Source organism: Kogia breviceps, chromosome 2 (assembly GCF_026419965.1).
Source record: "Kogia breviceps isolate mKogBre1 chromosome 2, mKogBre1 haplotype 1, whole genome shotgun sequence".
NCBI classification, from domain to species: domain Eukaryota; kingdom Metazoa; phylum Chordata; class Mammalia; order Artiodactyla; family Physeteridae; genus Kogia; species Kogia breviceps.
In genome coordinates, this window is record NC_081311.1 from 201,661,847 (window position 1) to 201,686,757 (window position 24,911).

Genomic DNA, 24,911 nt, shown 5'->3' on the forward strand with positions numbered 1-24,911 from the left:
CAGCACCGGCTCAGGAGCCACGAGTAGTGGATTGGTGCGCCGAGCCCCGGTTTATTTAACCAGCTCCCTGCACTGGACGTTTTGGCTACGTCTTGTTTTTCAGAATTAGAAACAGCACCATTGGACCTTTCTGCGCATCCTTAGTTATGGCCTTGAGCTAAACCGCCACGCGTGTATGTGAGCCTGGGGCTCCCTGTTCTGAGTGCTCAGCCGTGGGAGCAGCTGGCCGGGTGGCCTTCCCTCCAGGCCCGTCTGCACCTGCACCGTCCCAGCCTTGGGCAGCCCTGGCCGTCCACCCCGTCCTCCGCGCCCCGGGGAGGGCCAGCAAGGCGCTTCCTGCGCGCTCTGCTCTCCCCCAGGAGGCACCGGGCGCGTCTGTCGCTCTGGCCTGTTAGCATTTGTGAAGCAAATGCTAAACCCTAGGCAAATCCTAAACCCTTCCAGCTCTCAGGTGCTTTCCAGGTACGTAATTCCCGTCACTTTGCCTGCGGTTCAGTGTCACCTCAGAGTTTATAAACTCCCTCCAGACGGGGATCGCGTTTGTCTTGTTCCTAGAATGGCCACGGGCACAGAGGCCAGACGAATACGTGTTTAAGGGGTGAACTTAGACGTTTTTCTGTAGTCAGTCTGTCCATCTTTTCCTAATTTAGGGTTTCTGTCCTTGGCACGGGCTCAGAAAGTCTTTCCCACACCAAGACTATGTTGGTGTGGGACTTTCTTTACTGATACACTTACAGTTTTTTCTCTTTTACTTAATCTGTCTAAAATTTGTTGGTTTTGATGTTTTTAGATTGGGATGTAACATTTTCTCCTCGTATAGTTAGTTTTCCCATTATTTGTTACATCCTCCAATTTTCTCACTGATCCCAAAGTCTGCCTTTATCATATAAAAAATTGTCTTTACACTTGGATTCTATCTGAAGGTTCTGTTCCATTTCTGTCTGTCCCAACACCAGTCTACACTTTGCTAATTAGTAGTGGTGTAAGGGTTAGTCACTGTGTGGGTAAGTTCCTTCCCTTATTTGTCTTCTTTTTAAACAGTTCTTTGTTCTTCTCAAGTATTTAATTCTTCTAAATAAACTTTGGAGTCATTTGGACAAATTCCTTCAAGAAACACCACTGGCGTTTCTGTGGAAATTGCATTAAATTTACATATTGACTTGGAGGGGGCGGCCGACATCTTGATAACCTTCTCCTGCTGGCTGTGCTCATGTTAGTTTCAGACCCTTTTTAAGTCCAGCGTGAGGCTCGGTGGTTGGCGTCCCATGTTCAGGGCTGGGTGTGGGGGGGGTCACCTGTAACTGGATGGTCCTGGGGACAGCCAGCCAGCCCTCGCTCCTGACTGTGGAGGGAAGGATGGTGACTCTTGGCTCGTGAAAGACACCATTTCCTTCTGTTTGTATCTAAGAGATATTATCAGAGATAACATGTGGGGGCTTCCCTGGTGGCGCAGTGGTTGAGAGTCCGCTTGCAGATGCAAGGGACACAGGTTCGTGCCCCGGTCCGGGAAGATCCCACGTGCCGCGGAGCGGCTGCGCCCGTGAGCCGTGGCCGCTGAGCCTGCGCGTCCGGAGCCTGTGCTCCGCAACAGGAGAGGCCAGAGCAGTGAGAGGCCCGCGTACCGCAAAAAAAACAGAAAAGAAAAAGAAATAACATGTGGGATTTTGGCAAAGGTGTTTCAGCGCGTGGAGGGGGATGGTCACTCTTCTCCCTTTGACTTGGTGACAGGGTGGCTTCCATCAGTCACCTTCCTCATTCCTAGAACAAGCTCACTTGGTTAGAGGACAGTTTCTCCTCTAGGCTTTTGGGTCTGATTACGGAATACTTTGTTCTGGAGTTATTTCTCTTAATCTCTTATAACTGAGATGAACCCGAATCTAACTCTGTTAGCTTTTGGTACCACTTTATAAACAGGAATTGTCCAACTTCCTTTTCAACTAAAATGCTCAACATTTTTTCCCGTGCTTGATTTTCAGCTAATAGTGCTGGACCCACCGGTGAGTAGTTGGGTGCCCATGGCCCTCAGCTTGCCCACCGGGGCAGCAGGCGCCCTGGCGCGGGGATCCCTCGTGTCTCCTGTAGCCCCTCGTAGAGTCGGCGTGGGCCTGGTCGACACCCGGGTCCTGCCGCGAGCTCGGGTTCCGCCAGCACCGCTCCTGGTCACACCGCCTCCTCTCCTGCCCGCAGGTGGAAGAACGCGAGAATGAGTGGTCTGTCCCGCACTGTTTCACCATCTACGCCGCTCAGAAGACAGTCGTGGTGGCAGCCAGGTAAGGGCCTTCTGCCCACGTTCCGCATCCCAGCCGCCCTGGTCCCCTCTGAGTCGTGACAGTGTCGCAGTCACGGGGACACACGGCCCCTTGGGCGCTGCTTCAAAGCTACACGACTGCAGGAGCAGCTTCACTGTCCGTGGGAGCTTGTGACTGTTGAGACCATCCGCAGAGACTGGCTGTGACGCTGCTGGCTGCTCGAGGGAGGGGCCGTGCGGGCTGTAGCCCGGCGGGGCGGCCACACGGAGGCCTAGCGTCACTTGCCTCCTGCCCTGGAGCTGGGCAGCAGGTGGCTGACTGGGCCGTAGCACAGGAGCAAACGGACACTTTCCCTGTTCCCCGCGCCCTGTCGAAAGCAAGGTGGTGACCCACGCTCCTGGCGGCCTGGATGCTGCGCCCGGTCCCTCCCATGTGGGAGCCCGCGTCCCCAGCTTCTTCCAAAGGAGGTGTCATCCTGCATCCGGGCTCTCAGCTCCCGTCCTACAGGGTCCTGGCTGATGTCAGAGCACAGGGCACTGGACTCCCACCAGGAAACCCTGGCAGCTTAATTATGATCCAGGACCCAATCTCATATTTCAGCTTCACAGCCCCAGAGACTTAAAAACCCATTCCAGGAGCAAAGTACCCTGTAGAGCACCCCCGTTCCAGCGTGATGGATGCAGGCTGGGCCTCCAGCAGCGTCCCGACAAGCCCTCTGGACCCGAAGGACAGGGCACACGAGGGGAAGCAGGCACCCTGACCTTCTGCCCTCCACTGGGAGGGGGCGCGGCCGGGAGCCCTGGCTGTGGGCCCTGCCCAGCAGCTGAGCTTCAGCTCTGCCCCGCAGCACCCGGCTGGAGAAAGAGAAGTGGATGAGGGACCTGAACGCCGCCATCGATGCAGCCAAGAGCAGCGCCGACACGGCCCTGGCACCACCGGGCAGCCTGCTGTGCCCCCTTTCCCGCGGTGAGTACTGGCCAGGCCCCCGCGAGACAAGGAAGCTTTCCCGTGGCTGTCACCCTGGTCACGGGCAGCCCGCTGGGCCCACGTGCTCTCTGTCCACAAGGGACATTTCAGGCGGGCGGGAGGGGCGGGAGCTCTTCTGGCAGGAGCAGCGCGTGGTCTCGCTCCCTGCCTGCTGCTGGCCAGGGGGCAGGGGGCGGTCCCGTCTCCTCTGAGCAGGGGCTCACTTCTCCCCCAGGGCCTTCCAACGAGGTCTCTCTGGAGGAGTCGGAAGACGACGCTCGCCAGGCCCGCCGCCCCTCAGGGGGGCCGGGCCAGCACCGGGCCAGCACCTCCATGCACGTGTGCTGGGACCGCACCACCAGCATCTCCAGGGCCGACCGCAGCGCAGCCGTCGAGGTGCGGCCACCGGAGCCCCTGCTTGTGTGGGCTGATGGGGCACCCGGGGTCCACGGTGGCAGGGGAGAGCAGCCCGGGTGGGCGGGGCCGGGAGGGCGCCATCAGGAGCTCTCTGCGAAGGGCCTATCACCCCGGGGTCCTGGGATGGCTGCCTCCCTCACTGGGAGCGGCCTCTTTGCACCCGGGCCACCTCTGCCTCCACTTGTCCTGAGCTTCCGCCGAAGCCAGGGGAGGGACCAGCAGAGCAGGCGAGGAGCGCAGGTGGGTCCTGACACGTCCGGGGGCGGGCGGGGGGTGGGGAGCGGGGAGCGTGGCCAGCTCGCTGGGGCCTGCAAGACGGCGGAGTGGCCCTGGACACTGCGTCTGCCGTCTGTGCCACCCCTTCACGTGTCAGAGGCGCGGGGCCCCCGTGAGCACCAGCCCCGATGGGGACGGAGGCCTGCGCCGTGGGGAGGTCCGACCGTCTGCGGATGGACTCGGGCCCGTGTGCCTCGCCCCAGAGTAAGGTCCGAGGACGGCAGCGGGGGCGCCAGCTGGAGGGCACAAGGGCCGGCGCAGAGCGGCGCCAGGCCTCGGGCCGAGCACGGCGGCTCCTCCTCACCGTGCCAGAGGGGCGCCACGCTGCGGGCCTGGATCGGGGCCAGGCTACTGGCTGCGTGGACCTCTGTTTGCGGGGAAGCCCTGTCCCCCCACCGTGAGAACCTTCCTGTCTGGGCTCCGTGTCTGTTACAGGGGATTTGTGATGACGGGAAAGAAACTGAGTGCCATTCTACTTTGTTCTCCCGACTTTTTACCACCCTTCAGATCGTTAGCTGCCGACGAGCACAGCGTCAGAGCCCAGGGAAGGGCACTGCGTTCCTGTCAGTGTGGAGCCAGGGAAGCCTGTGGGGAGCGACCCTGGGGGACGCCTGCTCCCAGGAGGCCCCTGGGAGGACGGAGCCCGCCGAGTGGCTGTCTAGGGGCTGGCCGTCCTCGGACACTCATGCCCACAGGCTTTTCTTTTCCTTTCAGAACCAGCTCTCGGGATACCTGCTGAGGAAGTTCAAGAACAGTAACGGCTGGCAGAAGCTCTGGGTGGTCTTCACCAATTTCTGTTTGTTCTTCTACAAGACTCACCAGGTAGGGGTGCTTATTAACCAAGCCCAAGGGGGGCTCTGCCCTTGGCATTGCAGGACCGCCATGCCCACCCACTGCGCCCTCACGGAACCCCCTCGGTTCCGAACGAGCCTGGCCCCGCCGCCGCTGCCGCGTGGGGAAAGGACGGGGGGCTGGGTGCCTGCCGAGCTCATGCCCTGCTGCCTTCCAGGACGACTGCCCCCTGGCCAGCCTCCCGCTGCTGGGCTACAGCGTGAGCCTGCCCGGGGAGGCCGACGGCATCCACAAGGAGCACGTCTTCAAGCTCCAGTTCAAGTCCCACATCTACTACTTCCGGGCTGAGAGCAAATACACATTAAGGAGGTAATTTCGTGGGGGGCTGCCAGGGCCCCCCGTATCTCCTCGGCTCTTCTGCTTCCCCTGAGGACACCAGAGGCGAGTTTCCTGGGTCCTGGAAAGGAAGGACCGAGCACTGCTTCCAAGGCTTCTAACTGGCCCATGCTCGATCCCATTCCCTCCTCATTTGGGGTCACTCTTAGGAAGACGTCGAGTGCAAGCCCACTGGTCTGATGGCCAGAGCGAGCACGCCCCCTGCTTCCCAAACAAGCATATGCGGGGCGGGGGAGGGCGGTTCTGACGGTTCCGAAATCTCTTCTCAGGTGGATGGAGGTGATAGAGAGCGCCAGCACCTCACCAGGGAGGGCCGGGACCCCCGAGGAGGAGGCGTGAAGCCCACCCTGCCCGGCTGAGGACAGAGCCAAGCAGGCAGAGCAGGGCCAGCATGTGCCCACGACTGCTCATCCAGTGTTCCCACTGCACCCTGGCAGTGGGTGGGCCTCACAGGGACACCTGGGAGGGGCATAGTCCCCTTCAAGACCCAGTCACTCCCTTGGTCCTGTGGGGCTCCAGGACGAAGACGCATGGAGCCGTGCACTGGCGAGGCTGATGCTCACCTGCCTTCTCTCCGCCTCCAGAGCAGGACCCTGCCCTTCAGGCTAGTGAAACGGGGGGTGGGGACAGCGCCCCTGGGTCACAGCTGCATGGAAGTCCAGCAGAAGCCACTCCGCCCACCCCACATACCTCTGCGAAGTGGAAAGCAAAGTCCCCGTAATTTATCAGCCCCAAGGAGGTGTGCTGTGCGAACGTGCGCGTGGTTAAAAATAAAGGGCATCTCCTGTGTGCTGCCCCTTTCCTTCCAGTGGGCCACGCGTGGTCCCTGCGTGCTCTGACGAGGACTCGGAGACCTGGAGTGCAGGCTGTGGACCCCGTCCGGCCACCACCAGCATGTCTCCAAGTCAGGTTCTTTATTGAAAGTGGCAGGAACCTCTCAACGTTCTATGCAAACCAACTCCTTACCCTCAGGCTATTTAGGGAAGCACGGAAGTTCGATTTTTCTTAAAAAAACAACATTCTGGCTGACACAAGTACTTATGAGAAGACACGGTACCTGATCCAACACCACAAGGCAAATCTACGACCTCCGAGGGCCATCGGGCCGGGTGGGGAGGAGGCATATCTGCCCCTCGGTCTGGGTGGCCGCACTGCCCGGGAGTCCACAGAGGGGACGGCCCTGTGCCGCTCTGTTGCCGAGTGTGGCCGTGGCCTGGCGGCGAGGGGGCGTGGCAACGGGGCGGCCCTCTGCTCCGGGCGGGGGGGCGTGGCCTGGCAGGGAGGCCCGTGGCCCCGACAGCACACGGGGTTTCCCAGTCAGCGCGGTCCTCGACCAGGCAGCTCAAGACGAAGACCCCTCTCTCCCGTGTGTGCGAACCGCAGCGGCTTCAGCGGGCTGACGTCAGGTGGTTTCTGCTGTGTGAAAACCTGCAGGCCGGGGGCACCGTCACTACTGCTGCCGCCGGGAGTGCCGGCCGGGGTGGGGGCTCCGGGACACCAAGCCAAGCCAGTGTGGCCCCGTCCCACCGCCTGCCCCGGGGACCCAAAGCGCGTCCTGGGCCTCCCCCCGCCCCAGCACCCTCACCTCTGCACCCGCTCCACCAGCTGAGCCATCAGCTTGTCCGAGATGCCGGGGCAGGACTCCTCAGCCAGGCTGAAGGCGTTCTCCAGCTCCTCCAGCGCCCCCAGGCCCCCGCCGCTCTGCTTGTGCTTCTCTTTGAGCTGCAGGGAGACCCCCGTGTGCCTGGTCAGAGGCTCAGGCTGGCGGCCTGCCCCCTTGCCCGTGACTCGCAGCATGGTCCCTCCACGCAGAGCTGGGATGGCAGGTCCCCGGAACGCCTGAGGGAGGGGCTCCCAGGAGAGGCAGCAGGCGCCCCACCCCTCGCCTGCCCCTGCACCACGGGAGTCCTCGGGTCTTGGCGCTCTAACCACGCGGCTTCCTCCTGACCAGGGCCCTGGAAGCCCACAGCTCAGGTCCGGCAAGTGAGAGGACACAGCCAGACCCCGCCGGCCTGACCTTTGGGACTAGGCGGCCACCAGCACCGCCGGGCTATGAGGACCCAAAGGAGAGAGATGCCCTCCCTGCAACTGGCCTGGCAGGGAGGGGCTGGAGACTGGTCAGCCCATCCCCACCACGCCCAACACTATAGAAACAGAGGGGTGCACACCTTCCAGGACGCCCACCCAGCAGCCTGACTTCAGGCCCAGCCCACAGCATCAGGACTCTAAGGGGGCCCTAGCCAGCCTAGGTGGGGCTACACCTCCCCACACACCAGCCCACGGCCCACCCCACGCAGCTGGGATGCGCGCGCACACGCACACACACACACACACACACACCACACACACCACACACACACCCATGCAGCCCCAGAGCTGCCGGCCCCGCCCCACGTGCGGCCTTGCTCAGGCTTCTGATCCGGCTGTCCACGCTGAGCCCCACGAGCTCCCAGGGGCAGTCCCCCCGCATCCCGTTCCCCCCACCCCGGGAATTCCAGGCCCCTGGAGGTGGCAGCATACCTGCCTGCATCCTGACGCCCCTGCCCCATGCCCGCACCCCACCCTCCGAGGAAAGGCTCTGCTGCCGCCACGCTCAACATCCCCTCCCCCTCCCCGGGGCTCCAGGTGCCAGTGACACCCTGGGTGTGAACCTGACCGCAACCCACTGCCGGCTGACTCACGCTCCTGGGGATGCCACCGACTGCCCCCCTGAGCAGGTGACACAGACACCGGGTCACGTGACCACTGGGGAGTTGCCTTGAAGGGCTCCCTGCCCAGGGCCTGACACCCAACACCAAGATCTAAATCTCCCGGCCTCTCTCTAGACAAGACAGTCACCCCGTGTTTCTGGTTCAAGACAAAAGGTCCTAAGACAGGAATTCATGATCAAAGCTGCCCTGGGACCCCAGAGAACCCTGGCAGGCTTGGGAACTTAAGGGTCACCTTAGGCCAGCTTGCCCCAGCCATCCCTGGTCCTTCCACTTAGAAGGCCGGGTCCGCGGGTCCACACTTGTGGGCTTTACGGGACCCAGAAAGCCTGCGCACAGGCAGGCTGGCCAGCGCACCTTGCTGTGGCCCTGTGGGGGCAGCATCTCTAAAGAACAGCAGTACAGCCCCTGCCCCCCAGAACCCCCGGCCCAGCCCTCACCTCTCCAAAGACGGGCCGGACCAGCGTGGACAGACACTGGGACCTCGGCTGCCTCTTGACAGGCTCCGCTGACTGCAAACGCAAACGCGGAGGAGTGAGCAGGGCAGCGAACTCAGGTGCCCCGTTTCTGGCCTCCTGGAAACCCGCCCTGGGGAGCACACGTGCCCAGGAGGCGTGCCCCCCACGGCCCTCCCCTCAGTCAGCTCTGAACCGGCCTCCACCCTCCTGGCGCGGGCGCGGGGCTGGGGCCAGCCAGACCTTCTGGGGGCCATGCAGGGCCGTCCCCTTGTGCAGCTTGCCGTGCGGGCTCGGCCGGATGGTGGGTGGGAACGTCCAGACGGGGCCCTGCTCTCCGTCCTCGGGGTCTCCGTCGCTGAAGGGGAAGGGGAAGAGTCACGAGGGCCCCGAAGTGCACCTGGCCTCACGGCCCTGAACACTGGGCCCAGGACACCGGCAACAAGCACCCAATCCCTACCCCCGAGCAGGGACCCTGCCCCGGTGTCCACCGAAGCCCCACAGGACGAGCAGGGCCCCTACATGTCAGAGTCCTCGGAGCTGGACTCCTCGCCGTGGCCCTCTGACTTCCAGCGCTTGTAGCGGTCGATGAGCTCGGTGAGGAAGGAGGTCTTCTTGGTGTAGCGCGTGATGAACTTGTGCTTCAGGAGCTCCTTGGCGGTCGGCCGCTGCCGGGGACAGACACGGGTCACCAGGCGCAGGGCAGCCAAGCTCCACCCTTCGAGTTACGGGGGCTCAGACGCGAAGCAGCCTGGACTGAGCCCTGGGCCTCAGCCTTGCTGCTCCCAGGGGCTCAGTGAGGGGCCTCCAGGTGGGAGGGGGCAACACGGAGGCTGGGGTGGGCTGCACGCCGCCCTCGCCAGGGGGAAGCCCGCTGGAGCTTCCCCAGACCTGGCCGGGGGTTGCAGCAGAGGCCGCCCTGGACTAGGAGGGGCTGGGGCGAAGGGGCACCTGGCCCAGGGGAGGGGTCTCAGGCCCCATCGCCTCCCAGCTCCCAGCACAGACTGCCCCCCCAAACACAGACACACACACATGCACGCACGCGCACACACACACACGCGCGCGCGCACGTTCCAGTGCGGCCACAACCCGCGCAGCCACACAGGCCGGCAGCTCCTGGAGCCGGGGGCCTGGAGGTGCTTACGAATCGGGGGTCCTTGTTGAGGCAGGCCTCCACAAACTCCTTGAAGGGCTTGCTGTGGTGGCCCTCCAGCGTGGGTGGGCTGTTCTTGGGGATCAGGAACAGGACACGCATGGGGTGGAGGTCGGAGTTGGGGGGCTCGCCCTTGGCCAGCTCGATGGCTGTGATCCCCAGCGACCAGATGTCGGCCTGGACAGAGAGCCATACGGGGCCACTGCAGCCAGGGCACCTTGAGCACCCCCACCCGCGCCCCTACCCCCCGCCGCACCCACCTTGAAGTCATAGGCCGACTGCTTGATGACCTCGGGCGCCATCCAGAAGGGGGTGCCCACAAACGTGTTCCTCTTGATCTGCGTATCCGTGAGCTGCCCCGCCACCCCGAAGTCGGCCAGCTTTACGTCACCCTGCTCTGAGAGCAGCACGTTGGCAGCTGCTCAACACAGGACATAGGGGTGTCACCCTCAGCGCCACGAGGGCTCCCGCCTGCTCACAGCTGCCCAAGGAAGCGCCTCCCTCCCGGTGTCCACCCGACGACCTGACCAGGGCCCCAGGGCACTGCTGGCGGGCTCGCCCGCGCGAGGGGCCCAGCCACGTGCTCCCCCCAGGCCAGGCTCCAGTGCCCTCCTGGCAGTCGCCTCTTATGAAAAATCCCACAAACAGAGCAACAGCCCTTCCTCCCAAATCACGCAACAGGCGGAGGTGACTCTGACCGTCCCCTCGCTCAGCCAGGTCCCTCCCTGGTGGCCCGGCCACTAGTGTACCCCAGCACGGCTGCCCTAACTGCACCTCACGCTCAGATCTAAGACCTGAGCGAGAGTTCACGTTTTTGGCCTAAACAGGGTCCCTCCTACACTACGTGCAGAGCTGCTCTGCCAGCGCGTCGGGACACGGTACTCAGAAAGCTCTGTCCATTACTGGCAGTGTCTTCTGGAAGACAGAGCAACATGGAACCGCTGGGTTTCCGAGGCCACGGGGAGCGCAGGCTGGCCGCACTGAGCACCGCCAGCCCTGTGCCCCAGAGCCACCTGCCACCTCACAGCCCCGAGGGACCTTTGATGTCTCGGTGGATCTTGCGCTCCGAGTGCAGGTAATCCAGGCCCTTCAGGATCTCCCGCAGGATGGTGGCGATGTAGGTCTCCTCCAGGGGGCCCGGCTTAAGCTGCAGACACAGAGGAGACACTCGGGCCTCCCCTGCAACTCCAACCCACCCTCCCTTCCCTGCCACCCAGAGCCAGCGCCAAGGCCTGAGCTCGCTCGACCTCCTCTCTACTGGGCGCCGGGGGACCCTCCGGATGGCGGGGGCTTCCTACTTCTTTACCCACTCGAGAGAGAAGTTCCAGATGCCACGTCACGCGGGTGTGGGGGAGGCCCTTTTCTGAGGACAGACACACGCTACCTTCACCTTCGCTATAAACGTGACAGCTGAGAACAGGCTCCTGGCCACACCCCTGAGCTGTCTGCCTGGGGGAGCGAACCGCCCCACCCCCCCCAGAGGCCCACAGAGGCCCAGAACCCCTCAGCACCGGCTAGGTCCCGAGGAACATCTGATGCGCCAAGATGGCAAAGGGAGGGAGGTCACGGGAACCCAGGGCCCAAGGACAACCCCCAGACAACTTCAGTCTGGCCCTGCCCTGCGGGCCACCCACCACGCGGCCCACACCTCACCAGGTCCAAGGCGGAGCCGCCGCCCAGGTACTCCATGATGATCCACAGCTTTGTGCTCTGGTACCAAAGAAGCGCGCATCAGCGCGGGGCAGCCGACAAGCACGGGACCCCGACACACGCCCCCAGCAGGGGTGACTCAGCCAGGATGCCCACCGGGGATGGGCTGCGGCAGCTCAGCCTGGCTCCCCTCCCGCCACGCCCCCGCTGCAGACACTCTGCAGACAGACCAAGTGCACGGTCCGCAGCCGAGCTCCCTCCCTCAGAGCCCTCCTAGGAAGGGCTCCAGGCTCCAGCTGCGGGAGGCCAAGCGCTCCCAGCAGACACACCCTTGCCTGGGGAGCGGGCGCAGCCAGGCCACTCCAGAGCCAGCTGACCCCGGAGACTCTGCTCACCCCCTGCCATCCCCAGGGCTCCCCCTCAGGACGAGGCCAGGCCCTTCTCTGCACACACGCCTGGCCCTGGGGGCTGTCGCTTCTTGGGGACCCTCTCCACTGTGAGGCTGGGTCTGTGTTCCCCTGTCGGGACCCCCGCCCTTCAGACCAGGCCCACGTGGAGGCAGACCCAGCCTCGGCCTCCTGAGCAGACAGGGGGACCGCTGGGGCCGTCCCTGTGCTGGCCACAGGGATCCTGGACGGCTCCGTGGAGGGGCGGGCACTGACGCGGCTGGCGCAGAGCAAGCCCCCAGCCCGCAGGCACCTTCAGGTAGGAGCCGAAGTAGCGCGTGATGTAGGGGCTGTCGCACTGGCTGAGCACGGTGATCTCCTGCTGGATGTCCTCAATCTCGTCCTCTGCCTCCTCCAGGTCGATGATCTTGATGGCCACCACCTCCTTGGTGCGGTTGTCGATGCCCTTGTACACCTCCCCAAACGAGCCCTTGCCGATGCGGTCGAGCTTGGTGAAGAGCTCCTCGGGGTCCACGCGAGAGTGCTGGGGACAGAGGGCGGGCCGGGCAGGCAGTGACCCTGAGAGCCGAGAAGAGCCCCCAGGTGCTTTCCTCACTTCCTTTATTCCTCTCTGTTCAGAAGATAAAGTTACCCTCCACCCAAGGGAAAATGCCCCCAGAGAGCATGGCAAGGCCTGGGCTCTTGCTAAGAAACCAGGCCCATGGGCAGGCAGAGGGGCCACGCAGGTCACCCCGACCTGCCCACACCCCACGCGTGGGGAGGGCCCAGCGAGGCACAGTAACGGGTTAAGAGGGACAAGTCGGTGGAGCGCAGGGAGCTGGGGCCAGTGAGACGATCCTGGGCGATGCTGTAACCACCCAGGAGCCAACCTCACGTGCCCTGCCGGCTTCGTGAGAAACAGCCTGTCCACGCCAGGTCAGTGACCGTGACAAACTCCCCGCGGAAGGGACGAGGGATGTACAGAACTCTCACCGATCTTCCTGTAAACTTAAAACTGCTCTAAAAAATAAAACCCGTTAATTAAACCAAAAAACAAACCCAGCACGCGTTAACCGAGTTCTCCCTGCGCACCTGGAAGCCACACCCCTTAGAGAGAGTCCCATTCGAGCCCCCAGATCAGTCCTCACACCAGTGCAGAGCTGAAAACTGACACTTTCTTGGGTGCTTGATCCTGGAGATTCAAATATACGGAACACCATCCCGCCCAGTGCTCAAGGCAGAAGCACAAAACCGCCCTAACAGGCGCTGAGCCGCTGGGGCAGGAGGTGCTCGGCACCTCCCTGTCCCAGCACCTGGACGCGGTGGCAGAGAGGCATCCACGGGGACAACCCTGCTTTTGACCCTGACCCTCAGTGCATCCAAGGCTGAGACAGCTCGGCGTGGGGCTGCGTGGAGGCAGCAGCACCAGAGAGTGGGTGGGGCACCCCTGGCATCACCCCCACCCCCACCCCACGGTTCCCTGGGCTCCTGAGATCACCTCACTCCCGCTGGACCACGTTCTTAGAGCCTGGAGCGGCCGCACAGGCGCTGGAGCCCCAGGACCCACGTGGGGTTCGGCAGCCCTGGGCAGGACCCGTGGAAAGGCTGGCAGGGAGCATAGCGTTTAGTCCAGACAGAGGTGGAGAGGGTTTTCCAAGCCCTGCCGGGCCTCAAATCCACCAGGACTCACGTCCCTCCAAACCCCAAGCACCATCACGCAGAGGGCGTCTCGGGGGGCGCCCACCCAAAGCGGCGGCGTTAAAAGGCACAGTGACCACTTGCTTGGCTGCTAAGCACCGTCTGCGCTGGTGCTGAGGGCGGGCCCATCCCAGGGCAGCCGCGCTCACCAGGCCCGGAGGAGACAGCCCTGGGGAGCACAGAGCCCACGTGCACCCTCAGGTTCACGCCCAGGCAGAGCTCCGTTTGCAGCCCAGCTGGCTCCAGACTGAGATGACGTGTCAACCCGAAGTGGCCAGCGAACTGCCTTCCCAGGAGAGGGCGGCAGGTGATGGGGCCTCGGGGAGGGCTGGGCCAGCAAGCCTGGGACACAGCCCCCTTCCGCCTGCCCCTCCGCCAGCGCCCCTCGGCTCAGCCAGCCAGGAGGGCCTCTCGCACCCATGGGGGCCGGTCCAGCAAACCACTCAACCGCAAGCCATCCCCAGCCCCAGCCCGAGCCAGTGCTGGCTCGGCCCCAGGGACGCCCCCAGTCCAGCCGGTGCTCCTTCTGCGGTGGTCTCCGAGAAGCCCCGGGGAGGTGGGCCGAGGCCTGGCAGCACTAATGGGCACCGCTGTCCCTCCCACTCTCGGGCCTCTGCCGGCAACACACGCTCCCCGCCTTCTCCACGCGGGGCAGGGCTGGGGCTGGTCCCCCGCAGCGGCCTGACCAGGGATACCCCAGGCAGGGCGCTCAGCCCTCCACGGCCCCGAAGTGGGAGACAGGGAAGACCCCTAAGCAGATTCCAGGCTCGGCAGGGAAGCGGGGAGCCCCAGCCCCAACCCTCACACTCTTTGGGTTCCCACCGCTACGGCCCGTCCCCTGAGCAGACAGCGTGACAGGAAGGCTCCTGGCCGTGATCCCAGCCCTACAGGCACATCACAGACACAAGCTGCTCACAGCCCTGCCAGGGGAGGGGAGACAAGCGCTCCGGGGCCTGGGTCTCAGGCTGCCCTTGCTGACAACACGCGTGGTCTGGACAACTGCTCAGGCTGCTCGCTGGGCCCAGACCCTGGTTCTCCGAATCAGCCCTGGGGCTGCCAGGTCTGCGGCCACCACTTAGCAGTGTGTCTGTCTGTATGTCCATTGAGCGATACGTCTGCCATTAGCATCACCCTCCAAGATGAGGGGTGCCCAACGGCCCCCATGCACCCCACGACGGGTGGCAGCCAATGTGCATGCGGTGCTTCCTGCAGCATCCAGACCCTGTAGGCAGGGCAGGAACCAGCTAGGCAGGGGTCTGACACGCAGGGCTCCCCCATGGGCTGTGGAGGCGCGCACGCACTGCCCCAAGCAGGGACCGCCTCAAAGGGCCGCAGTGACAACCACCTCAAGAGAAAACAACGTCCTGTCAGGCTTCCTGCCACCAACAAAGACCAAGTCTCTCCACCCCTAAAAGGACAAAAGGGGCTTCCTTCCTTTGGGGTCTCTTCCTAGGCTCCTCTGGGCCTGCGCTCCCTTCCCCGGGCATCTGATCCAGAGGCTCAGGCCACTCTCCAAGTGCCATCAGCACACAGGTATAGGGGTGGCTCCTAGCTCCAATTTCTCATTCTGGGACCCACGGGAGCCACTCCTATAGCTCTTTATAAAAATAAACTCAAGCCAGACTTCCCTCCCAGCATCTTGGTCATGTAATTCAAGACACAAGATGTCATTGATGAACAAAAACCCACCAGCTCACGTCAGCGTCAGTGAGCAAGCCCTGGGGCCCATCTGCAGCCACAGCTGGTCCAGAATGCCCGAGCTGACCCTGACCCCAGCCCCGCCACACACACACACACACACACACACACACACACACACACACACACACACACACACACACACACACACACACACACACACACACACACACACACACACACACACACACACACACACACACACACACACTTCCTGTTCCTCCTGGGCACCCATCCTCAGACTCAGCCCACGGAGGTCAGCCTGAGCGCTATATTCTCTTTAAGAGGCGCTCCCAACACCTTACAGCGGTCAGCCTAAACCACGCTGGAGCCGACAAGATAAGGAAAACAAGACCCAACAGCTAGGACGCAGGAACACCCGACTGCGTGTGTGGTTCACCTCACATAAGCTTCGGGTCACACTCGATTTGAACTAACAAAAGAGGGGAAACGTATGGCCCAGAAGCCCAGACGCTGGCTGCCCCCGACGCTCTTATCCAGAGGCACGCAGCCTCAGGGCACACTGTGGAGGGTCCCCAGGAGTCAGGCAGCTAACATGTAAAGCCAGACGCCTCAAGGTGGCTGGGTGTTGGGAATTATGAGAACCAATCAGCCAAAAAAGAAAGACAGTGGGCGCTTTCCAGGCAGGCACCTCCATCCAGCCCAGGAGCAGCCCTTTCCAGGCCCCTCGAAAAATACGCACACACGTGTCCTCGGCTTTCCCTGCACACCGACCGACTCCCCCAACAGCTGCTAAATCCCATTCCCAGCCCCTCTCGCCCCCCCAGCCCAGGCCCCAGCCGGACACGGCCAGCGTCCCTGCCCAGGCTGAAGCTCCATGTGGGCCCCGACCTTCCACGTGCCTCCAGATGCGCACACCCAGGTTCCTGCGGGCCGGCCCTGTTCCCAAGATAGGTCTCTGCACGCCCTCCGCGGACCCTGCACTGTGGCTCTACGCTGACAGGCTTGGAGACTCCTGCCCCACAGAACGCTGCAAACCAGCCAACCGGGGTCGGCCCTGCGCCCACCACGCCTGAGCACCGCAAGGCTGCTCCCCGCTTTGCCCACGGCTGTGCATCACAGGGCTCCCCACGAGCTCCTCCCTTCAACCCACACACGCCTTAGGAGGGGCTGCTCTTCGGAAACGCCAGGACGACTTTCAACAGACAGTCCTTGGTGAAGCGCCCTTTCTCAGCCCTCCAGCCAGCGCTCCGTGCCAGGCGCACGTGCACCGACAACACACACGCCCGCAGTCCAGACGCCCCCCTTACCTGGTTGGCAAATCCCCTGAGGTGAGCCATGTCTGCGCGGCCCTCAGACCATCCGCTGCACCGCCGGGAGGCCCCGAAATCCCGCCTGGAGGCTCTGGAACCCTGCTCACCCGCTTCAGTCAACTGCAGGGAGAGCAGGCCTGCTCGGTGCCCTGTTCCGGGTACACGGGGCTCCCCGCTCCCCTGGGACCCGGCGGCCGCCCCCTCCTCCAACCATCTGGGGACCAGCTGGGGTTGGGGGCGGGCTGGAGTCAGAAGGAAGGGCCATTCCTCCGAAGGATCCCCACTGCCGCGCTCTCCTCCTCGCCCGGCCCAGCCCAATGCCTCCCCGGAGGAGCTACCCAACACCGGGCACTCCTCGAAGCCCCTCACACCTCCGCCCCCGGTCCCCGCTCTTTCTTCAGACCCCGGACGCCCGCCTGGACCCCCGCCCCTAGCCCCGCCCCCAATGCCCTCTCCGCGCCCCACCCCCACCGCCGACCCCGCCCCCAGAGCCCTGCCCCCGCCCCACTCCCCCCGCCGCCCGGCCCCCTCCCCAACCGCCCCAGGCGCGGGCCCGCCCGGCAGCGCGCCCACCTCCGGGGGACTCCATCCCGGCCTCCCCCGGCCCGCTCCGCAGTGCCCACGAAGGCTCCCACCCGCAGCCTCCGCTCGCCCGGAGATGCCTGGGCCCTCCAGTCCGCGAAGCAGCGGCAGTGGCGGCGGCGGCCGGAGAAAGCCCGGCGGCGGCGGCGACGGCGACGGCGAGGGCGCGCGGCGTCGTGGCCCAGCGCGGGGCTCTCTGGGACACCGAGTCCCCCTCTCGCCCTCCGCCGGGGCGCCCTCAGGCGCTGGACTACAAGTCCCGGCAGGCCACGCGGCGGAGCAGTGTCGCGGCCCGCAGGCGCGCCGCGGAGCTCGCTGGGACTCCGAGTCCGGCTTCCTGAGAGGCTCGGGCCTACGTCTCCCGGCAGGCCGCGGGACGGGGCCGGGCCGGGTCGGGCCGGCCGTGGGGTGGGGCCGCCCCTCCGCTCCGCCCTTCCCCCCAGCCCTACGCCCTCTGCCCTCACGCTGCCCCTCCTCCTCCCTGCACCTGGGAGCACCTGGCCCTGGGCTCCCGCCGTGTCCTGCAGGCCCCGCCCCTTGCAGCATCCCCGGTTGGGAAGGGATGACTGGGTCTGGACGTGCCCGGGAACACTATTCAGCCTGAAAAAGGGAGGCGGTTCTGACACAAGCCACTGCCTGGATGAACCTTGACGACGTGGCGCTAAGTGACATAAGCCAGTCACGGAAGGACAAATACTGTTTGATTCCACGTATGTGAGGTCCCGAGAGTAGCCAGATTCGTAAAGACAGAAAGGTGAAGGGTAACTGCCAGGCTGGGCGTATTGTTCAATGCTGGCAGAGTTTCAGTTTGGGAGGATGAAAAGAGGTCTGGAGGTTGGCTGCACAACTGTGTGAATGTATTTAACGCTGCTGAGCTGTATACTGTTAAGATGGTACATTTTATGCGACCTGTATTTTACCACAATTAAAAATAAATAAAATAAAATGAAATAAACCTATCACAAAGGGACAAACACTGTATGACTTCACTTAGATAAGGGGTCAAGAATAGGCCAATTCAAGAGACAGAAGGTAGAATAGAGATTTCCAGGGGTTGGGGGAGGGGAAAACGGGGAGATATTACCTAATGGGTACAGAGTTTCTGTTTGGAGTGATGACAAAGTTCTGGAAATAAACAATGATCATGGTTACACAACATGGTGAATTTACCTAATGTCAGTGGCTTGTATACTTAAAAATGGTTAAAATTATACATTTTATGTTCTTCATATTTTACCACAAATTTTAAAAGAGCAATGATAAATTGGATTTCATCAAAATTTTTAAATTTTGCTTTCAGAAAGACATTATTAAGAGAATGAAAAGACAAGCCATAGACTGGAAGAAAAAATTGCATCACATATCCAACTGTATGTACTGAGAATATATAAAGAGCTCTCAAAAATCAAGTTAAAAAACAAACAACCCGGGCTTCCCTGGTGGCGCAGTGGTTGAGAGTCTGCCTGCCGATGCAGGGGATACGGGTTCCCGTCCAGGAAGATCCCACATGCCGTGGAGCAGCTAGGCCTGTGAGCCATGGCTGCTGAGCCTGCACGTCCAGAGCCTGTGCTCCACAAGGGGAGAGGCCACAACAGTGAGAGGCCCGCGTACCGAAAAAAAAAAAAAAAAAAAAAACCAATAAGAAAAACTCGAGAATAGACTTCAACAGACACTTGCCCACAGAGGACACATGGATGGCAAATAGCACGTGAACAGATGCTCAACATCATTAGCTCTCAGGGAAATGCAAATTAAGCCCATAATGAAATACTAACTGCTCACATATTACAATGGCTAAAATAAAAAACACTGACAATACCAAGTGCAGACAAAGATAGGGTGACAAACTATGCTGGTTTCCCAGGGGTTTCCTGGTTCCAACACTGAAAGTCCTCTCTCCCAGGAAACCCCTAGGTCCTGGCAAAGCAGGATGGTCGGTCACTCAGGGTGAGAACGCAAGCTGGGACATAGGCCGTCAATGCTGAGAAGGCAGAATGGTGCAGCCACTGACAACAGCTTGGCAGCTTCTTAGAAAGTCAACCTGGGGCTTCCCTGGTGGCACAGTGGTTAAGAATCCACCTGCCAGTGCAGGGGACACAGGTTCCAGCCCTGGTCTGGAAAGGTCCCACATGCTGCGGAGCAACTAAGCCCGTGCGCCACAACTACTGAGCCTGCACTCTGGAGCCTGGGAGCCACAACTACTGAGCCTGTGCGCCACCACTACTGAAGCCCACGCGCCTGGAGTCCATGCTCTGCAACAAAAGAAGCCACCGTGATGAGAAGCCTGCGCACCGCAACAAAGAGTAGCCCCCTAAGTGTCCATCAACAGATGAATGGATAAAGAAGATGTGGCACATATATACAATGGAATATTACTCAGCCATAAAAAGAAATGAAACTGAGTTATTTGTAATGAGGTGGATAGACCTGGAGTCTGTCATGCAGAGTGAAGTAAGTCAGAAGGAGAAAAACAAATACCGTATGCTAACACATATATATGGAATCTAAGAAAAAAAAGTGTCATGAGGAGACTAAGGGTAGGATGGGAATAAAATACAGCCCTACTAGAGCATGGACTTGAGGATATGGGGACGGGGAAGGTTAAGCTGTGACGAAGTGAGAGAGTGGCATGGACATATATACACTACCAAATGTAAAATAGATAGCTAGTGGAAAGCAGCCACATAGCACAGGGAGATCAGCTCGGTGCTCTGTGACCACCTAGAGGGGTGGGATAGGGAGGGTGGGAGGGAGGGTGACGCAAGAGGGAAGAGATATGGGAACATATGTATATGTATAACTGATTCACTTTGTTGTAAAGCAGAAACTAACACACCACTGTAAAACAGTTATACTCCAATAAAGATGTTAAAAAAAAAAAAAGAGTAGCCCCTGCTCACTGCAACTAGAGAAAAGCCCACGCCCAGCAACGAAGACCCAATGCAGCCAAAAATAAAAAAGTTTATTAATTTACAAAAAAAAAAAAGTCAACCAGACACTTTACATAATGACCCAGCATTGCCGTTCCTAGGTACTTATCCTGGGGAAATGAAAACTTACCTTTACACAAAAACCTGTACATAGTGAGGTGGATGGACCTAGAGTCTGTCATACAGAGTGAAGTAAGTCAGAAAGAGAAAAACAAATACCGTATGGTAACACATATATATGGAATCTAAGGGGAAAAAAAGAAAAAGGTCATGAAGAACCTAGGGGAAAGACAGGAATAAAGACACAGACCTACTAGAGAATGGACTTGAGGACATGGGGAGGGGGAAGGGTAAGCTCGGACAAAGTGAGACAGTGGCATGGACATATATACACTACCAAACGTAAAATAGCTAGCTAGTGGGAAGCAGCCGCATAGCACAGGGAGATCAGCTCGGTGCTTTGTGACCACCTAGAGGGGTGGGATAGGGAGGGTGGGAGGGAGGGAGACGCAAGAGGGAAGAGATATGGGAACATATGTATATGTATAACTGATTCACTTTGTTGTAAAGCAAAAACTAACACACCGTTGTAAAGCAATTATACTCCAATAAAGATGTTAAAAAATAAATTAAAAAAAAACCTGTACATAAATGTCTACAGCGTGTCTACTCATAATCGCCCCAAACTGGAAACAACCCAGATGGCCTTCAACAGGATGAGTGCATAGACCGTGGTCCATCCCCACCGCGGAGCACCACTGAGCAATAAAAAGAAACAAAGCACTGATACTTCTGCAACCTGAGGGGCCATAAAGGCATCATGTGAGAGAAGGAAGCCGGTCGCAAAAGGCTGCGTACGTGGTACAGGGCTCCATTTAGGCGACATGGGCACAAGGACGCAACCCCAGGGAAGGAGAACTGAGCAGCGGCTCCCAGGGCCTGGCGTGCAGCCTCACCTGCAGCGGAGAAGCAGGAGGGGGCTTCCGGGTCCTGGCTCTGTGTTGGAGATCACGCAAATCCATCCATATAGGCCGTAAAACTCACAGAACTGTACACTAAAGAAGGCCATGTTACTGTATTTTTCTTTTTACAAATAAATTTTTTAAATGGACAATAATTCCTTAATATCAAATATAGAGTCAGTGTTCAAATTTCATGTATATGTGCATGTGTATATATGTGGTTTCAGATGTGTGACTACACACAGTTTGTTCAAATCAAGATCCAGTAAGGCCCACACGTTATAATCCGTCTCTTTTATCTCTTTTTCCCTTCGCCATTTAGGTGCTGAAGAAATCTGGCCACTTGCTCTGTGGAGGGGCCCAGACTGCGCTTTGCTGATCGCCCCCCCCCCCGTCTCACCTGCTCCTGTCCCCTCCTGGGACTTCACAGCTGGACTCCAGGCCCCATGGCTTCTTGTGAGGAGGTGCAGGTCACCTTTATCAGACGGCACACGCACCCCAAAGGGGGAGGACAGAGCATGTCCCCTTGGAAAGTCCTGGAGCCCGGGGTGCCGTGGACACCCCAGCGGGTGCCCAGCCCCTCCTCACCACCCAGGCGAGCCCCGCCCACAGCCGAGTGGCACTGCCGAGGCTGTGCAGAAGTGGGGCCGGGGGAGGGTGCAGCCCCCCAGGGACCTCCTCATGAGGGCCCCCGAGAAACTGAGAGAAGGGGAAGGTTTGGAGACAGAGGAAGTGAGGCTGCCTCGAAGCCAGCGAGGCCAGCGGCCCAGGACCTGAGATGACCCACCCGACAGAACTAGCCCCTGCCCCTCCCGAGCGTGGACCTCAGGTGGGAAGAGCCACACCTTCAAGGACGGACCAGCGGCCTCCCTGGGCCTGTGCACTTGGCTGTGGGAGAACCAGCTGCACGGCGGGCCCTTGTCCAGTGCCAGTCCTCAGGGCTGTGACCGCCCCCTGCTCTGGGAAGGGGGTGCTCACGGGGTTCTGTCCCTCGAGGGAACCCCAGCTGGGACTCAGGGATCGGGGCCCACAGCCTGGGGAGGCCGGGCCTGATCCTGGGACCGCGCCCCTCCTCCCCTTTGTCCGGCCTCCTCTTCTGCCCAGGGAGCAGGTCCGTACAGCGATGCAGGCCTGGGGTCCGGGGAGGGGCCGGCCCACTGGGGGCTGCCCCTGTTTAGTCCAGGGCCCCCGCGCCCTCTTTGCAGCCACCCACACCTCACCGTCCTGATGCTGCTTCCCTGAGAGCAGCCCCCATGCTCGCGGCAGGGCCTCCCGGGCATCTTCAATCCTCAAGGCGGCTGGTCCAGGATGCGGCCCCCGCTGGAGTGTTTCTGAACACCTGGGGGAGAGAGACAGAGGCGGCGAGACAGAGAGAGACAGATACAGAGGGAGGAGAAACGGCTGGAATCGAAGATATGATAGGAATTTCTGTAGTCCAGAAATGGATTGGAATCTGAAAGCGGTGGCCTGGGTCCCAGTCCTGGGACGTCTGTGTTGGGCCTGGAAGCGGGCAGTGCCCCGGCAGCCCGGCCTGGGCAGGGTGGGGCAGGGCCTCAGGCAGGAGAGCCACGCCGCAGAGACAAGGCTGAAACCGCCAACAGAGCGCAGGGGTGTGAGGTCGGGGCACCCGCACCCTTGGGTTTGCTGCCTGGGTGGGGCTGGGAGGAACCGGTGGGCGCTCCCTGCTGGGGTCTGCAGGGGAAGCTGAGAGGCAGGGCCCAGGGGGAGGCGTCGGGAGCCCGAGGGGCCTGAGTTGGTGTCTCCCAGACAGGGGACCCCAGGCAGGGACCCGGGAGAGCCAGAAGCTCTCCCACCACCAGGTGCTGCGGTGGCCCGGGTGCAGCCCTGGCTGGACCCTGGGGCGCCATGCCCTCCCCCCCGAGAGTGGTCTCAAGTGCCCTCTGGCTGGTCAACTGTGTCAGCCTGGACTTGCCGTGGTGTCCCAGCCCAGCGCTCTTCCCCCCAGGGGCCACCACCTCGGGGCGGGAAAGGCCGAGCTTCCGCACGTCCCTCCCTCTGCTTGGGAGGTGGCCACGGTGGGGACACTGATCCCGAAGCTGAGTCACCAGTGCTGGGAAACTGGCTCGGAGAAGCCTGGCCCACACACAGCTGTAGGAGAGCCCAGAGCCAGGCCGCCCCAGGGACCCCGGGAGACCAGAAGAGCAGCCTGTGCTTGTTTTCACCCAGGAAAGCTGCCGGGGCGCAACAGGGCAAGGCCCCTGGGGCCAGGGGTCCCTGCGGACACCTGTGCCCCCAGCTGGGACCCCCGCCCCGGACACTGGGAGCCACTGCACCGAGGGAGGCTGGGAAGGTGCTAGAAGACTCTCAGGGATAGAGCTTGGGCGATGGTGACGGAGGGGGGCTGCTGCTGCCCGCGCCCCAGGGCTGGAGATTCAGCCTCCACGGGAAACAGAAACATCAAGCGGCTCCCAAGAGCCTGCCCTTAAATTTTCAGGAATTTTGTGAGCGGTGTTACCGTCATTAGCAAAAAATTAATTATAAATACTTAGAATGGCATCTCTTCCTAACCGTTTTGCTCCACTTTTCCGCCTGTACCTGAGCGTATCAGCACAGGACAGCCCTCCAGGGCTGTGCTGCACGTCAGCGATGTCACCCCGGCCACGGCTGGGGGCGGGGGGAGTTGCACCACGGGAGGGGGCAGACCTACAGCTCAGAGCCCAGCTGGCCCCTCCTGCGGGGTAGGAGTTCAGCTGCCTGGAAGGGGCCGCACAGCTCGCTTAGGTGACGGAAGCATGCGGCAGAGGCAGAAACAAGGAGTCAAGACGACTGCTGGGCACCAGACTCGCATCAGTCTGCTACCAGGGGAGACCCACAGCCCCGGAGGCTTAGAGGACAGACTTTTATTTCTCACATCTGGAGGCTGGGAGTCCGAGGTCAAGGCCAAGGCCAGGAGGGTTGTTTCCTGGGAGAACACTCTTCTCGGCTTACAGGCGTGCGGCTACCTTTTTGCCATGTCCTCACATGACGGACAGACAGACAGAGAGCTGGAGCCCTCTGGTGTCTCTTCTTGGAATGGTGCTAATGCCATCGTGGGGACCTCATCTAACCCGAATTACCCTCCAAAGGCCCATCTCCTAACACCACCACATTGGGGTTCAACATATGAATTTGGGGGGGGACACCATTCGGTCCATAATGTTCTAGAGGAATATGCTAGAAACACAAAAGCAAAGGAAAAGGAAAGCAGATCCAGCGAACAGTGGGCAGGCAGGTATGGAGGGGAGGTGCAGGTGAGCCTCCTGCAGGGAGGGGCTGAGCCTGAGGGAAACCCCACCGCAGGGAAGATTCTGTGAGCCAGGGAGTCTCCTCTCTGCCTTCAAAGGGCTCGGCAGGGCTGCCACCTAGAGGCTGCACGGCCGATGAGGAAGGGAACCAGCGACCAAGCCGCTTGCCTGAGTCCTCTCACCACAGCAGGTCCCCGTAAGGGACATGGTGCTACCGCCACCGCCAGAACTCCCCGGGAGGATGCGGGAGGGGCTGGAAGAGGAAGGAGACGCCCGACCTCCCAGAGTCCCTCTCGCTGGAGTCCATCCTGAGTGAGAGGTGCGCGCGCCACCAGCAAGGACCCTGAGTCAGAACGATTGGCCAGACGACCCGGAAACTCACCCCAACACCGTAAAGCCCGAGACCGCGAGCCACGCGGCAGAGCCGTCCTCCTGGGCCCCTCACCCCGCCGCTCTCCCCCCAGGCGCCCCTTCCCGATAGAGTCCCCTGCCGTGCCAGCATGGGTGGCTCCCCGGACGGTTCATTTCCGAGTGTCGGGCACAAGCCCACTCTCGGGCCCTGGAAGGGTCCCCCTTCCTGCAGCAGAAGGACATGGGCAGCTGGAGTGTCGGCGGCTGGCCCTTACCTGGCCCAGGTGCTGGGGTCGGCGGACACGGGCAGCAGGCCAGGCAGGGGTCAGGGTGGCTGCACGGCACAGAGCCGGCTCAGTGCAGGGGCAGGTGGTCGGGCAGGCAGGGAAGATTGCCGGTGGGCCTTCCTGAACCGCACAGAAGGATACCACCCAGGCCTCCACTCGAGGCCATGCTCATCAGGTCGGGGCTCAGGGGTCGGACCCTTGGAGGGGGCTTCTCTGCCGCCAGAGCTTGGGTTCTCCTTTGCGATGCCGGGCCCAGGGTCCCAGTGAGGAACAGTGCTTTCTGTCCCTGCCCCCCTTCCCTGGCCCGACCGGGCTCCCCACGGCCTGATGACCCCAGTCGCGAGGTGGCCCTGGTGCTGGTGTCAGACTGTGCCGGGGCCCCGGGTCCGGGGCCTGGCGTTGGGGTGAGGCACCCAGGCCTCTGCTCCACGGTGCA

The 24,911-nt window shown here is 61.4% G+C and overlaps 2 protein-coding genes across 11 annotated transcripts in view; one reads left to right on the top strand and one right to left on the bottom strand.

The window, feature by feature from the left end:
* The window catches only part of FARP2 (FERM, ARH/RhoGEF and pleckstrin domain protein 2), an 83,500-nt gene extending 77,615 nt beyond the window's left edge, over positions 1-5,885 (top strand). For 6 of the 9 annotated variants that reach the window (XM_059053724.2, XM_067027391.1, XM_067027389.1 and 3 more), the window contains 6 exons: positions 2,188-2,270; positions 3,097-3,215; positions 3,451-3,611; positions 4,623-4,730; positions 4,918-5,069; positions 5,366-5,885. In XM_059053724.2, coding sequence (XP_058909707.1) covers positions 2,188-2,270; positions 3,097-3,215; positions 3,451-3,611; positions 4,623-4,730; positions 4,918-5,069; positions 5,366-5,435 — 693 coding nt within the window. In that variant the 3' untranslated portion in view covers positions 5,436-5,885. Of the gene's footprint in view, positions 1-1,976; positions 1,998-2,187; positions 2,271-3,096; positions 3,216-3,450; positions 3,612-4,622; positions 4,731-4,917; positions 5,070-5,365 lie in introns of all 9 variants that reach the window. The other 3 variants (XM_067027384.1, XM_067027387.1, XM_067027386.1) reach the window with 1 other exon arrangement.
* Positions 5,886-5,995: 110 nt separating this feature from the next.
* Positions 5,996-16,941, bottom strand: STK25 (serine/threonine kinase 25). 2 transcript variants are annotated; one of them, XM_059053735.2, is made up of 12 exons: positions 16,754-16,941; positions 16,116-16,238; positions 11,762-11,992; positions 11,066-11,122; positions 10,451-10,559; positions 9,673-9,830; positions 9,404-9,589; positions 8,782-8,927; positions 8,503-8,617; positions 8,245-8,316; positions 6,682-6,818; positions 5,996-6,524 (listed from the first exon to the last, which is right to left on the bottom strand). In XM_059053735.2, exons 2-12 carry the CDS (start codon positions 16,143-16,145, stop codon positions 6,485-6,487), a joined length of 1,281 nt encoding a protein of 426 aa, XP_058909718.1. In that variant the 5' UTR covers positions 16,146-16,238; positions 16,754-16,941; the 3' UTR covers positions 5,996-6,484. The 2 variants fall into 2 exon arrangements, with proteins under 2 accessions (XP_058909718.1, XP_058909717.1); XM_059053734.2 differs by having other exon boundaries at positions 16,692-16,870.
* Positions 16,942-24,911: the final 7,970 nt, after the last annotated feature.

Coding starts and splice junctions, on each gene's coding strand:
- STK25 (XM_059053735.2), bottom strand. CDS start 16,145: ATGGCTCACCTCAGGGGATTTGCCAACCAG. Junction 6,819..8,244: donor TCCGGCCCGTCTTTGGAGAG/GTGAGGGCTGGG, acceptor GTCTCCCTGCAG/CTCAAAGAGAAGCACAAGCA. Junction 6,525..6,681: donor CTGGTGGAGCGGGTGCAGAG/GTGAGGGTGCTG, acceptor CCCGGCCTGCAG/GTTTTCACACAGCAGAAACC.